At 48.9% G+C, this 15,000-nt stretch overlaps 2 protein-coding genes across 2 annotated transcripts in view; both read right to left on the reverse strand.

Moving 5' to 3' along the window:
• Window positions 1-652: 652 nt before the first annotated feature.
• LOC138366066 (uncharacterized) lies at window positions 653-3,474 on the reverse strand. The gene is made up of 2 exons (XM_069326794.1): window positions 3,447-3,474; window positions 653-1,293 (listed from the first exon to the last, which is right to left on the reverse strand). The coding sequence occupies exons 1-2, from the start codon at window positions 3,472-3,474 to the stop codon at window positions 653-655; spliced, it is 669 nt and encodes a 222-aa protein (XP_069182895.1).
• A 69-nt stretch (window positions 3,475-3,543) lies between these two features.
• The window catches only part of LOC138366068 (golgin subfamily A member 6-like protein 24), a 16,467-nt gene continuing 5,010 nt past the window's right edge, over window positions 3,544-15,000 (reverse strand). Inside the window, exon 2 of the mRNA XM_069326795.1 lies at window positions 3,544-5,325. Coding sequence (XP_069182896.1) covers window positions 3,544-5,325 — 1,782 coding nt within the window. The remainder of the gene's footprint in view (window positions 5,326-15,000) is intronic.

The raw sequence follows: 15,000 nt of genomic DNA on the forward strand, positions 1-15,000 counted from the left end.
AGTCAAACGATCGTTTAACGATTTCTCAAACGTACTGTGCACACATCATAACGTACTGTGCACACATCATAATGTTGTTTTGAACAGGGGGGACTGCTGAGAGGAATTAACTTAGAAGACAATGAGTCTCTCTAAAGTGAGAGGGGGAAAGTAGGACAAAAAGACACAGGTGGAAGCTGGAAAGAAAAATGCACTGAAGAAACGCAAGAAAATATATATATACTCATTCCCTGCACAAAGGTGCTAAGTAGAATACGCCGAAAGCATAAGTCGTGGAAGCCACCTCCATCCACAATTTTTAAGGCCAGATTCGACACCGAATGCTGCCGTCAGAATAGTTCAAATATCACGCAACAGATACAACGCAATTAGAGTAGGCGCTATACATATAGGTGATACATATAAAGAGCTATACATAACAGCACCAATATAATTTATTATTCAATATGTTAGGGGGGGTGAGGGTGGTGGGGGGCGGTGCCCCTTATGTCGACTTACAACAACTTTCCGGCTTTATATCGCGGGATTAGTGGAGAAGTGTTAATTACCCCGTCGGGATACCTGGCCGTAATTATCGTCTTGTACAGCCACGAGTTTACCAGGTGGGAGCCGGGCTTAGGTATATTACACTGACGACTGGAGGATATTGTTTTCACAGGACCCCCAGGGCGGCCTCCAGCAGCCCCAGGCCGGTCTCCAGCAGCCTCAGGCCGCCATCCAGCAGCCCCAGGCCGGTCTCCAGCAGCCCCAGGCCGGTCTCCAGCAGCCTCAGGCCGGCATCCAGCAGCCCCAGGCCGCCATCCAGCAGCCCCAGGCCGGTCTCCAGCAGCCTCAGGCCGGCATCCAGCAGCCCCAGGCCGGTCTCCAGCACCCCCAGGCCGCCATCCAGCAGCCTCAGGCCGGCATCCAGCAGCCCCAGGCCGGTCTCCAGCAGCCCCAAGCCGGCCTCCAGCATCCCCAGGCCGGCCTCCAGGACCCCCAGGACGGCCTCCAGCACCCCCAGGCTGGCCTCCAGCACCCCCAGGCCGGCCTCCAGCAGCCCCAAGCCGGCCTCCAGCAGCCTCAGGCCGGCATCCAGCACCCCCAAGCCGGCCTCCAGCAGCCCCAGGCCGGCCTCCAGCACCCCCAGGCCGGCCTCCAGCAGCCCCAGGCCGGTCTCCAGCAGCCTCAGGCCGGCCTCCAGCACCCCCAGGCCGGCCTCCAGCACCCCCAGGCCGGCCTCCAGCACCCCCAGGCCGGCCTCCAGCTCCCCCCAGGCCTCCCAACCTGCTCCACGTGACCTGAATGCTTCTCCTGAAGTCTTAAGAAGTCTTCAGTGTCTCATACTAATTTTCCCAGTAATATTAACATGCATTTGATGTTTCGCTTAAGAGGAATTGCAATGTGTTACTTGTTCAGTCTGTTACTTGTTCAGTCTGTTACTTGTTCAGTCTGTTACTTGTTCAGTCTGTTACTTGTTCAGTCTGTTACTTGTTCAGTCTGTTACTTGTTCAGTCTGTTACTTGTTCAGTCTGTTAATTGTTCAGTCTGTTACTTGTTCAGTCTGTTATTTGTTCAGTCTGTTACTTGTTCAGTCTGTTACTTGTTCAGTCTGTTACTTGTTCAGTCTGTTACTTGTTCAGTCTGTTGCTTGCTCAGTCTGTTACTTGTTCAGTCTGTTACTTGTTCAGTCTGTTACATGTTTAATATGTTTCTTGTTCAGTCTGTTACTTGTTCAGTCTGTTACTTGTTCAGTCTGTTACTTGTTCAGTCTGTTTCTTGCTCAGTCTGTTACTTTCTCAGTCTGTGACTTGTTCAATCTGTTTCTTGCTCAGGCTGTTACTTACTCAAAGTAACTTATTGCACCTACTGACTTATCAGACAGACTCGGGTGCCATGAATGCCAAGGGTGACACGTCCCCCGTGATCAGGGCGCCGTGAGTGACAGCCCTAGAGACCAGACGTCCTTGAGCAGCACCGACCGGAGTGGAGTGTCCCCTTTAAGGTCCAAGTTCCTCGCATGGGCTGTACTCCAGGATCGTCCCAGGCACTGTGGCCACCCTGGGTCCCTGGCACTGTGGACAGCCTGCGTCCCTGGCACTGTGGTTACCCTGCGTCCCTGGCACTGTGGTTACCCTGCGTCCCTGGCACTGTGGTTACCCTGCGTCCCTGGCACTGTGGCTACCCTGCGTCCCTGGCACTGTGGCCACCCTGCGTCCCTGGCACTGTGGTTACCCTGCGTCCCTGGCACTGTGGTTACCCTGCGTCCCTGGCACTGTGGCCACCTTGCGTCCATGGCACTGTGAACAGCCTGCGTCCCTGGCACTGTGGTCACCCTGCGTCCCTGGCACTGTGGCTACCCTGCGTCCCTGGCACTGTGGTCACCCGGCGTCCCTGGCACTGTGGCTACCCTGCGTCCCAGGCACTGTGGCCACCCTGCGTCCCTGGCACTGTGGCCACCATGACTCCCTGGCACTGTGGCCACCCTGCGTCCCTGGCACTGTGGCCACCCTGCGTCCCTGGCACTGTGGCCACCATGACTCCCTGGCACTGTGGCCACCATGACTCCCTGGCACTGTGGCCACCCTGCGTCCCTGGCACTGTGGCCACCCTGCGTCCCAGGCACTGTGGCCACCAACGCGTCCAACTCCTCGTGCCTGGCACCACACCTGGTCCACTGACACCCCCCCCCCCCCCCCCCGACGCCAAACTCGAACGCGGTGTCAAGAAAAAGTATCTTCCAGCACCTCATTCTCAAATGAACCTCAAATTCAAATCCTAAATAAAAAAAAAATAATTAATATACCAATGGTTAATTTTTTGAGAGGGTGTTAGAATCTGTTTCCGCTGAGTGGGCGAGGATTAGAATTAATGGTGATTCACTGCTGCATTATTCACCCCGGACCGGGCCGCGGGGACACTAAAGCCCCGAAATCATCTCAAGATAACCCCAGCGTCGCATAACACAGGCCCATGCGTCATCGGGAGATTATAATCGAACCAATTCCAGGTTTATATAGTCGTATAAGTGTCGTATAAGAGATTGGGGAAATATACCCGGGATGGGACTCATTTATTTCAAGTTTCTAGATGAGATTCGGAGCCCAGAGAGGAAGGCATTGCTCAGCGTCAAGGGGGATTGATCACTTTATGGAAAGTAAATTTGGGGGATTTTCTAACGTTTTTTGGTAGTGGGGGTTATCTTCAGATGATTTCGGGGTTTAGCGTCCCCGCGGCCCGGTCCTCGACCAGGCCTCGACCCCCAGGAAGCAGCCCGTAGCAGCTGTCTATCTCCCAGGTACCTATATACTGCTAGGTAACAGGGGCATCAGGGTGAAAGAAACATTTCGCCCATTTGTCTCCGCCTCCACCGGGGATCGAACCCGGAACCTCAGGACTACGAATCCGAAGCGCTGTCCACCCAGCTATCACGCGCCCTAGGTTGGTTAGGTTCAGTTGAATATTACTTGTATTGTCAGCACGTTGGTGAAGCATTTAGAGAAGCAAGACATGAACAAAAGAAGTGAGTGAAGCACTCTCCGAGTAAAGCTTGGACGTAACCGGTTACGAGTCAAGTGTGAAGTGTTTTTCTAACTTAAACTGTACCGGCCTTTCGAAGGCCTTTTTATTTAGGTTCATGAAGGCTATTCTAATGTTAGCCATTTCAAAGTATTCTGTTAATATTATCTTATTTACATGCGTCTCCGGAGTTGAGCTTTGGTGATATATCCTCCATGGTTGTGTTCTCTGGTGGTGTTGTCTGGCCGTGTTCTGTGGTCGTGTTCTCTGGTCGTGTTCTCTGGCCGTGTTCTCTGGTCGTGTTCTCTGGTCGTGTTCTCTGGTCGTGTTCTCTGGCCGTGTTCTCTGGTCGTGTTCTCTGGCCGTGTTCTCTGGTCGTGTTCTCTGGTCGTGTTCTCTGGTCGTGTTCTCTGGCCGTGTTCTCTGGTCGTGTTCTCTGGCCGTGTTCTCTGGTCGTGTTCTCTGGTCGTGTTCTCTGGCCGTGTTCTCTGGTGGTGTTGTCTGGCTGTGTTCTCTGGTGGTGTTCTCTAGTCGTGTTCTCTGGCCGTGTTCTCTGGTGGTGTTCTCTAGTCGTGTTCTCTGGTCGTGTTCTCTGGCCGTGTTCTCTGGTCGTGTTCTCTGGTCGTGTTCTCTGGTCGTGCTCTCTGGTCGTGTTCTCTGGCCGTGTTCTCTGGTGGCGTTCTCTGGTCGTGTTCTCTGGTCGTGTTCTCTGGCCGTGTTCTCTGGTCGTGTTCTCTGGTCGTGTTCTCTGGTCGTGTTCTCTGGTCGTGTTCTCTGGTCGTGTTCTCTGGTCGTGTTCTCTGGTCGTGTTCTCTGGTCGTGTTCTCTGGTCGTGCTCTCTGGTCGTGTTCTCTGGCCGTGTTCTCTGGCCGTGTTCTCTGGCCGTGTTCTGTGGTCGTGTTCTCTGGCCGTGTTCTGTGGTCGTGTTCTGTGGTCGTGTTCTCTGGTCGTGTTCTCTGGCCGTGTTCTCTGGCCGTGTTCTCTGGTCGTGTTGTCTGGCCGTGTTCTCTGGTCGTGTTCTCTAGTCGTGTTCTCTGGCCGTGTTCTCTGGTGGTGTTCTCTGGCCGTGTTCTCTGGTCGTGTTCTGTGGTCGTGTTCTCTGGCCGTGTTCTCTGGTCGTGTTCTCTGGCCGTGTTCTCTGGTCGTGTTCTCTGGCCGTGTTCTCTGGTCGTGTTCTCTGGCCGTGTTCTCTGGTCGTGTTCTCTGGCCGTGTTCTCTGGTCGTGTTCTCTGGCCGTGTTCTCTGGTCGTATTCTCTGGCCGTGTTCTCTGGTCGTGTTCTCTGGCCGTGTTCTCTGGCCGTGTTCTCTGGTCGTGTTCTCTGGCCGTGTTCTCTGGTCGTGTTCTCTGGCCGTGTTCTCTGGTCGTGTTCTCTGGCCGTGTTCTCTGGTGGTGTTCTCTGGTCGTGTTCTCTGGCCGTGTTCTCTGGTCGTGTTCTCTGGCCGTGTTCTCTGGTGGTGTTCTCTGGTCGTGTTCTCTGGCCGTGTTCTCTGGTCGTGTTCTCTGGCCGTGTTCTCTGGTCGTGTTCTCTGGCCGTGTTCTCTGATCGTGTTCTCTGGCCGTGTTCTCTGGTCGTGTTCTCTGGCCGTGTTTTCTGGTCGTGTTCTCTGGTCGTGTTCTCTGGCCGTGTTCTCTGGCCGTGTTCTCTGGTCGTGTTCTCTGGCCGTGTTCTTTGGCCGTGTTCTCTGGCCGTGTTCTCTGATCGTGTTCTCTGGCCGTGTTCTCTGGTCGTGTTCTCTGGCCGTGTTCTCTGATCGTGTTCTCTGGCCGTGTTCTCTGATCGTGTTCTCTGGCCGTGTTCTCTGATCGTGTTCTCTGGCCGTGTTCTCTGGTCGTGTTAGCTGGTCGTGTTCTCTAGTCGGGTTCTTTGGTCGCTTCAGGACATAGTGACAGCTGTGTGGACAGCGCTTCGGATTCGTAGTCCTGAGGTTCCGGGTTCGATCTCCGGTGGAGGCGGAGACAAATGGGCAAAATGTTTTTTTCACCCTGATGCCCCTGTTACCTAGCACTATATATAGGTACCTGGGAGATAGACAGCTGCTACGGGCTGCTTCCTGGGGGTGGAGGCCTGGTCGATGACCGGGCCGCGGGGACACTAAGCCCCGAAATCATCTCAAGATAACCTTAGGTTCAGCTATACTCCGAAATATTTTATACAGTAATAATGATTAAGGTAATAGTGTTTTGATTGTATAGTAAATTCAAATTGATGAATAAAAATGATGGATCCTTAAACTGTAGCCACTGTTCTCCCAACAGTAAAATGGGTACCAGAGGCCAGATTCACGAAGAAGTTACGCAAACACTTACGAACCTGTACATCTTTCCTCAATCTTTGGCGGCTTTGTTTACAATTATTATACAGTCAATGAGCTCCGAAGCACCAGGAGGCTGTTTATAACAATAACAACAGTTGATTGGCAAGTTTTCATGTTTGTAAACTGTTTAATAAATGTAACCAAAGTCGTCAAAGATTGAGGTAAGATGTATACGTTCGTAAGTACTTGCGTAACTGCTACGTGAATCTGGCCCCTGGTTGTTAAACGATTTGGCAGCGTCGTATTCCGGGGAATATTATGATTAAGGACCTGCCCGAAACGTGCTGGTGGCTGTACAAGAACTTAAGGACTCTTGTATATACGTGTGAATATGTATGTGTGTGTGTGTGTGTGTGTGTGTGTGTGTGTGTGTGTGTGTGTGTGTGTGTGTGTGTGTGTGTGTGTGTGTGTGTGTGTGTGTGTGTAAAAAATAAAATCGTCTTTGGTGGCGGCCGCAGGCTTGGACGAACACAGCCTCGGGATGCAGTACTGAAAGGCAGATACAAGGAACTGAATCTCATCCTCCCAACAATCACAAACAGGTGACTATGCAACATGGGTGAGTATAATTTAGTGAGTACAAACACACACAGCGCACCAGCCGACCTGAACGAACGTGCCTGGCTTACTCTCCGAGTTCCTCTCACGGACGGTACAACAATTACCTTTGGCTGTTCAAGGAGAAGCAAATAGCCATAATACATTAGTTTTGTTTCAGCTGCGGATGTATGTTAAGAGAAGTTCGTAGGATTGTATGTGTATTGTAGAGCAGACGATGGTTAGTGTTTATGTCAACCCGTCTGCTCCACCTCCTTCCCCCTTCCTGCAACCCCCGTCTGCTCCACTCCCAACCCCTGCAACCCTACGTCCCCCCTGCAACCCCACGTCCGGCTTCTTCCTCTCCACATCTGCTCTAATACCCTTCACGTAATGCCTCTGCGTCTCCTTGCTACACACATGCCACCTTATACCCTATCCCCCCCCCCCACACACACATGCTGCCTTATACCCTATCCACACACACACACACATGTCGCCTTATGTCTCACTATCAACCCTTCTTGTGACTGTTAACTGCTCTCAATACCCATCACAAGCCACCATATACCCGGTCACTACCATACCCTTTTCTTCCCATAGGCTCTCTTCCTACCTACTTTCTGACATTATATGCCAGTTTAAATGACAGCCACCCATTTTATTACCCCGTTTCCAACCCATACTAGCCCCATGCTTGGTTCCCCATTCTTCCTCAACCTGCCCCTTATCGTAACTTTTCACCTTGAAAACTTGTAGAGTCAGATCTACCAAGTATTCGTGAGGGGAGGGGTGTGTCAGACTCTCTCCCATCCCCTGTCACGTCAGAGGGAAGGTGACAGAGCCCATGACCTCAGATGACACGATTGAGCCTCCGTCATATCAAAAGGGGACGAGTCAGGCTGGCATCACATTGGAAGGAACTATGGTAATGCCTCCTAGAATTCTGTACCTCTTTTCTAGATGTGTTCGTGTTATGTTATTGTTTTAGATTTAGCTACTCAGAACGAAATGTCCATGTAGCACGGGCTATGGCGAACCCGTAACTTACTTGGCACAGAAGCGGGGCCAGTAGCACGGGCTATGGTGAGCCCGTGGTGGACTTACCTGGCGCAGGAGCGGTGTTGAATGTGAGGTTCGTGTTAGCTTGCTTGTACTTATGTATGTCACTTAGTAACTCCTCTCTCTCACCTCTCCCTTACACCTCTCCCTTACCCACTTCTCTTTCGCGTGAGCTTCCTCCGGCTCTCATCTTTCAAGACACTCATCTCACTGTAGACTCGTCCATGTACCCGTTCCTGCCGTTATTATAGCAATCCGTCTGCAAGTATTCTGTCGATCATCTCATAAAGTACGGTTTATGGAACCATCCCCATTAAGAGGAGCGACCCGAGTGCCTGGGCGGCTAATCAGAAGATGGGATCGCTAGGAATTATAATGAATTCATAAGCTTGCAAGGCTTTCGACTAGGCGAGGCAGCTATATAAAGGTAGTTTGGGGGGGTCTCAGCGGAGCCTGGGTTCGATTGCAGAATTCATTTAAGGGGTGATTGCGAGCGGCGGTAAAAACAGCTGCACGAACGGAGCTTTACCGCCAACACCTGTCTGGTCTGTCTCCCTCCAACACCTGTCTGGTCTGTCTGTCTCCCTCTAACACCTGTCTGGTCTGTCTGTCTCCCTCCAACACCTGTCTGGTCTGTCTGTCTCCCTCCAACACCTGTCTGGTCTGTCTGTCTCCCTCCAACACCTGTCTGGTCTGTCTGTCTCCATCCAACACCTGTCTGGTTCTAGACGGGACTTAACTGGCAACACCTCCGTCGCTCCCTAGATATGGGAGTCTCTTGACGGTCCCTCTGGCATAAGAAGCTGTTGCTTCTAGTATACACAAATGGTTTGATTTGTATTTGTGTTTAGCAAATCCCAACTTCCGTCCTTCATCCTCCTTCCCTAATCCCTCACCCCCTAATCCCTAACCCCTAATCTCTCGCCCTCTCACTCAAGCGCCTTTTTTTCCCCATTCGTTTCTCCTCCCATGTAAGTCTTACTTTCTTCCCTCAGTGTCTCCCCTCATCTGCTCCTCTCTGCCTCTCTTCACCTACCTTCTGAGCCTCCCTTCACCTGCCCTCATCTTCTCCCTGTGCCTCCCCTTCACCTACCCTTCGAGCTTCCCCTCACGCACGGTCCAGGGCCCCTCACACACGCCCCTCTCCATCGCTTACGGGTAAATAGGCAGCTAACAGGTTCCATATTGTTCGACTCGAGGGTAGACGGGGGAGCACGGAGGCTTACTGAAGGGGCAGAGAGGGTGAGAGGAAGGCTGGTAGCAGGCAGGGAGGCCGGACGCAGGCTGGCAGCAGGCAGGGAGCCCGGACGCAGGCTGGTATCAGGCAGGGGAGGTTGAGGGCAGGTAGGAAGGCTAGGAGATGACTGTGAGCAGGCTGAGAGCATGCAGGAAGGCTCTCAGCAGGTAGAAAGGTTGGGTGTATTGGAGAGGAATAAAGGGAATGAAGGAGGGATTAAATAGGAGGGAAAAAGAATGTGAATGAGGTGAATGGTTGTGGGTGGGACTGAAAGGACTCTTGTAACTGTAAGTTGAAGAGCAAGAAATACAAGAAATATATTATGAGACAAGGTAAAGGATCATATGAGACAAGAACAAGGGGACACAGGGAAACTGAGTACCCAAAGGAGCCACAGGGAGAATAGAAAGAACTTTTTCAGTGTCAGGGTAGTTAACAGGTGGAATGCATTAGGCAGTGATGTGGTGGAGGCTGACTCCATACACAGTTTCAAATGTAGATATGATAGAGCCCAGTAGGCTCAGGAATCTGTACACCAGTTGATTGACAGTTGAGAGGCGGGACCAAAGAGCCAGAGCTCAACCCCCGAAAGCACAACTAGGTGAGTACACACACACACACACACACACACACACACACACACACACACACACACACACACACACCCACACACACACACACACACACACACACACACACACACTCACACACACACACATCTCATCAAACAATGATAGGAATACCAATAAAGCAAGTGAACTGGCAGAAAGGGCGCATGAAGAAAATCCAGATGTAATAGGACTCACGGAAACAAAATTGTCAGGGGTTATAACAAACGCTGTGTTTCCAAAGGACTATTATATAGTAAGGAAAAAGAGTGAACAGAGAGGAGGAGGAGTGGCCCTGCTGATAAGGAAGGACTGGAGCTTTGAAGAGATGGAAATTCTGAGCTGCGATGGATTCAGAGACTACATTACAGGAACTATGACAATGGGTGGACCTAAGTTAATAGTAGCAGTCATTTACAACTCTCTACTAAATGACAGAAGACCTAGACAAGAGTTCGACAGAACCAACATGGCAACCAATAATATAATAGATAAAGCAGCTTCAGTTGCCTGCAGGAATAGCTCCAGACTCATAATCATGGGCGACTTCAACCATGGAAAGATAGATTGGGAGAATGGGTACCCACATGGAGGTGAAGATACATGGAGACCTAAACTCTTGGAAGTGAAAACAAGGAAACTTTCTGAGCCAAGGTGGACCAAACCAAACCAAGACAGGAGACAGGAGACCAAACCTGTCTCCTGAAGCCCACATAAAAAGAATTACATCTGCCGCATACACGAGGCTGGCTAACATCAGAACAGCCTTCAGGAACCTGTGTAAGGAATCATTCAGAACCTTGTACACAGCATATGTCAACCCACAAGAATGAGTGGCAATGACGAACTGGCTAGACTCGACTTGATATTCCCCTTGAATGAGTCAGAAATAAGGGATGTCAAATTTGAAGCTCCCATAAGAATGAGTGACCACAGTGTATTGACATTTGAGTATCTGATAGAGGTAGGGATAACTTATCCAAGGATGGGATTGGAAGGAAAAAGACTAAATTGCAGAAGAGGAAAATATGTCGAGATGAGGAACTTCCTAATGGGAATACCATGGGAAACAGAACTCAGAGAAAAGACTGTACAGGATATGATGGATTATGTCATCCAAAAGTACCAAGAAGCTACAGACAGGTTTATCCCGGCCCAAAAAAGAGAAAAATGGAAAGCAACAGAAGAATCCATGGTTCAATCAGGAATGAGCGGTAGCGAAGCAACTGAGTAAATGAACATGGAGAAACTACAGGAATAACAGAACACCAGAGTGTAGGGAGAGATACCAGTGGGTACAAATGAGTACCTCAGAGTGAGGAGAGAAGCAGAGAGACAGTATGAAAATGACATCGCGAATAAAGCCAAGACCCAACCAAAACTGTTCCACAGCCACATCAGGAGGAAAACAGCTGTGAAGGAACAAGTGATGAAACAGAGAAAAGGGGAGAAGAGATACACAGAGAATGACAAGGAGGTCTGTGAAAAACTCAACAAGAGAATCCAGAAGGTCTTCACAATAGAACAAGGAGAAGTCCCTACACTAAATGAAGAGGCAAACCAAGCAACCTTGGAGAAATTTGACATTACCAGTGATGAGGTCAAAAGGAATCTGTTGGAGCTGAATGTGACAAAAGCTGTTGGGCCTGACAGAATCTCACCATGGATACTAAAAGAAGGTGCAGAGGCACTAAGTGTGCCACTCTCTATGATGTATAACAGGTCACTGGAAACAGGAGACCTACCGGAAAGCTGGAAAACAGCTAATGTAGTCCCAATATACAAGAAGGGTGACAGACAAGAGGCGCTGAACTACAGGCCAGTTTCCTTAACTTGTATACCATGCAAGGTGATGGAGAAGAGTGTGAGGAAAAGGCTCGTAGAGCATCTGGAGGGAAATAGCTTTGTAACACACCACCAGCATGGGTTCAGAGATGGTAAATCGTGCCTCACAGGTTTAATAGAATTCTATGACCAAGTAACACAAATTAGGCAAGAAAGAGAAGGGTGGGCAGACTGCATTTTCTTGGACTGTCAGAAAGTCTTTGACACAGTACCTCAAAAAAGGCTGTTGTAAAAGTGTGGAGCAACAGGCAGGAGTAAAAGGTAAGGTGCTCCAGTGGATAAGGGAGTATGTAAGCAACAGGAAACAGCGAGTAACTGTGAAGGGGGGGACATCAGAGTGGAGAGATGTCCACAGGGCTCTGTACTTAGACCTATCCTGTTTCTAATATATGTAAACGACCTTCCAGAAGGTATAGACTCATTCCTCTCAATGTTTGCTGATGATGCAAAAATTATGAGAAGAATCAAGACAGATGAAGATAGACAGACTACAGGATGACCTGGACAAACTGGTGGAATGGTGTAGAAAATGGTTACTAAAGTTCAAATCAGGAAAGTGTAAAGTAATGAAAATAGGCGAAGGGAACATAGGGCTGAACACAATGCACCATCTGGGAGGTGATATCCTGCAAGAGTCAAATAGAGAGAAAGATCTGGGGGTTGCTATCACACCGAACCTGTCTCCAAAGGCCCACATCAAAAGGATATCATCAGCGGCATGTGTTAGACTGGCCAACATAAGAACTTCCTTTAGAAACTTGTGTTAGAAATCGTTTAAGACCTTGTATACCACTTATGTAAGACCAATCCTGGAGTATACAGCTCCAGCCTGGAGTCCGTACCTAGTTAAACACAAGACAGAGTTAGAGAAGATTCATAGAGGTATGCCATCAGACTAGTCCCGGAACTGAGAGGTATGAGCTACAAGGAAAGGCTAAGGGAGCTGAACCTCACATCCCTGGAAAACAGGAGAGTAAGGGGAGACATGATAACCACCTACAAAATTCTCAGGGGAATTGAGAGAGTGGATAAACTCTTTAGCACGGGTGGAACACGAACAAGGGGACACAGGTGGAAACTTAGTACCCAGATGAGCCACAGTGACATTAGAAAGAATTTTTTCAGAGTAGTTAACGAATGGAATGTATTAAGTAATGATGTGGTGGAGGCTGACTCCATACACAGTTTCAAATGTAGATGTGATAGAGCCCAGTAGGCTCAGGAATCTGTACACCAGTTGATTGACGGTTGAGAGGCGGGACCAAAGAGCCAGAGCTCAACCCCCGCAAGCACAACTAGGAAAGTACAACTAGGTGAGTACACACACACACACACACAACGAGACAACGAGACAACGAGACAACGAGTCAGTGTGAGGGGTGAGGTCTCAGATTGGCGAGACGTTACGAGTGGAGTACCGCAGGGGTCAGTCCTTGGACCTATACTGTTTCTGATATATGTAAATGATCTTCCAGAGGGTATAGAATCGTTTCTCTCAATGTTTGCCGATGATGCAAAAATTATGAGGAGGATTGAAACTGAGGACGATAGTAGGAGGCTACAAGATGACCTAGACAGACTGAGTGAATGGTCCAACAAATGGCTGTTGAAGTTCAACCCGAGTAAATGCAAAGTAATGAAACTAGGTGGTGGAAATAGGAGGCCAAACACAGGATACAGAATAGGAGATGAAGTACTTAATGAAACGAACAGAGAGAAAGATCTAGGAGTTGATATCACACCAAACCTGTCTCCTGAAGCCCACATAAAAAGAATAACGTCTGCGGCATATGCGAGGCTGGCTAACATCAGAACAGCGTTCAGGAACCTGTGTAAGGAATCATTCAGAATCTTGTACACCACATATGTAAGACCAATCCTGGAGTATGCGGCCCCAGCATGGAGCCCGTACCTTGTCAAGCACAAGACGAAGCTGGAAAAAGTCCAAAGGTATGCCACTAGACTAGTCCCAGAACTAAGAGGCATGAGTTACGAGGAAAGGCTGCGGGAAATGCACCTTACGACACTGGAAGACAGAAGAGTAAGGGGAGACATGATCACAACCTACAAAATCCTCAGAGGAATCGACCGGGTAAACAAGGATAAACTATTCAACACTGGTGGGACGCGAACAAGGGGACACAGGTGGAAACTGAGTACCCACATGAGCCACAGAGACGTTAGAAGGAACTTTTTCAGTGTCAGAGTAGTTAACGGATGGAATGCATTAGGCAGTGATGTGGTGGAGGCTGACTCCATACACAGTTTTAAATGTAGATATGATAGAGCCCAGTAGGCTCAGGAATCTGTACACCAGTTGATTGACAGTTGAGAGGCGGGACCAAAGAGCCAAAGCTCAACCCCCGCAAGCACAAATAGGTGAGTACAAATAGGTGAGTACACACACACACACACAGGTACAAGAAGCTGTGTGTGTGTTTGGGACGCTTCCCCAGCGAGAGGGCGTGACGTCAGGGGGTACCTAGCAGCATCATGAGTAATGATAGGGAGGTGACTTGCGACAGTGGCCCCTGGCCGGTGGAGTGGTGCAGGACGAGCCTGAGCCTCTCGCCTCCTTCGCTCTCCTCACCGACCACTACACTAGTATACATACTTTCCCCTCGGTATACACAGTCCCCCCCCCCCCTCAGTATACACATTCTCCTCTCAGCGTATACAGTATCCCCCTTTCGTTACACAGTGTCCTTTCAGTATTAACAATCCTCTCAATATACAGTCTCTAATCAACATTCATCCTCCCCTGTGCATGCACAGGCTGGTGTATCAAAAAGAATCCTAAGGCGGGTGAGGGGAGTACCTCTCGGGAAGGAAGCAAGAGGCTACAGTGAGAGCAGAGCTATCACAGTAGAAAATTGGGTAATGAGTGTAGCACCACAAGGGTCAGGACTGGGGGCCCATCCTGTTTATAATATATGTCAACACAACCAGACAGAAAAAAAATTATCTCCTTTATTTCAAGCTTATAGAAGATACAAAATTAATGAGAAGAAGCAGGACAGATTCTTGCCTCCAGAGAAGGAGAAAGACCTACGAGCAGACGTAACCCACTAATCTAATGCCAGGTGGAGTATATTAACAGAAAAACATCAGCAGCGTATGCCATACTGTCTGTCTCATGTCTCATCCGTGAATCCTACAGAAACTGAGACAAAAAAAAAAGGCTTTCACGGTCCCAAGCACAATCTTATGTGGGACAATCTCGTGAAAATGGACAAAATAAAAAATTATAAAAGAAAATATGCAACAAGGCTCGTTCCAGAGTTGAAGAAACTGAGGTACAAGGAAAGAATGAGGGACCTGAACGCTACCACCGAGGAGGAGCAGATAGAGAGAGAGGGCAAGGGATATATTATATGCGTTATCTTCCGTTGAAAACTATTCTGATTAAGGGGGCCATAACTTTCACAATATGCAGTAAATGAAAACTTGTTCAATTTCAACCAAGATATTTCGACTAATTGTATATGAAAAGGACTTCAACTGGTCTAAATCTCAGCATCGAAGCCTAAATAGAAAGGGAGACAAAAAATATTTGCTTATGTGTCAAACAATTGTCAAAATGTTCAAAAATTAATATCAAACAAGATTCAACTGAAATCTTGGCTATGACTCAGCTATCACAATAGCATATAATAAAGGATTTTAATAATTAGTTTTATCCAATATATATTTAGTTTAACAAAAAAATTGGGATTTGTTTTCCCTAAGGCGTTTCTCATTTGTTTATCGGGCGATTTGCATGAAACTTGTACACCTTACTGAATGTAAGTCTATCTGTAAGGGTTCCAATTTTGGAGGAAATCGGTTGATGTCAACCTCAGCCACAGGTGGCAGAATCTTTGACTTCATTTGTTTTCAAGTAAATCATTTACAAC

Source organism: Procambarus clarkii, chromosome 18 (genome assembly GCF_040958095.1).
Source record: "Procambarus clarkii isolate CNS0578487 chromosome 18, FALCON_Pclarkii_2.0, whole genome shotgun sequence".
Classification (NCBI taxonomy): domain Eukaryota; kingdom Metazoa; phylum Arthropoda; class Malacostraca; order Decapoda; family Cambaridae; genus Procambarus; species Procambarus clarkii.

Bases quoted from the DNA above. Each gene is read 5' to 3' on its own strand.
- LOC138366066 (XM_069326794.1), bottom strand. From the start codon at position 3,474: ATGCTTCACCAACGTGCTGACAATACAA. The intron at 1,294-3,446 runs GTAATATTCAAC...TTAAGACTTCAG, and splicing joins CCAACGTGCTGACAATACAA to GAGAAGCATTCAGGTCACGT.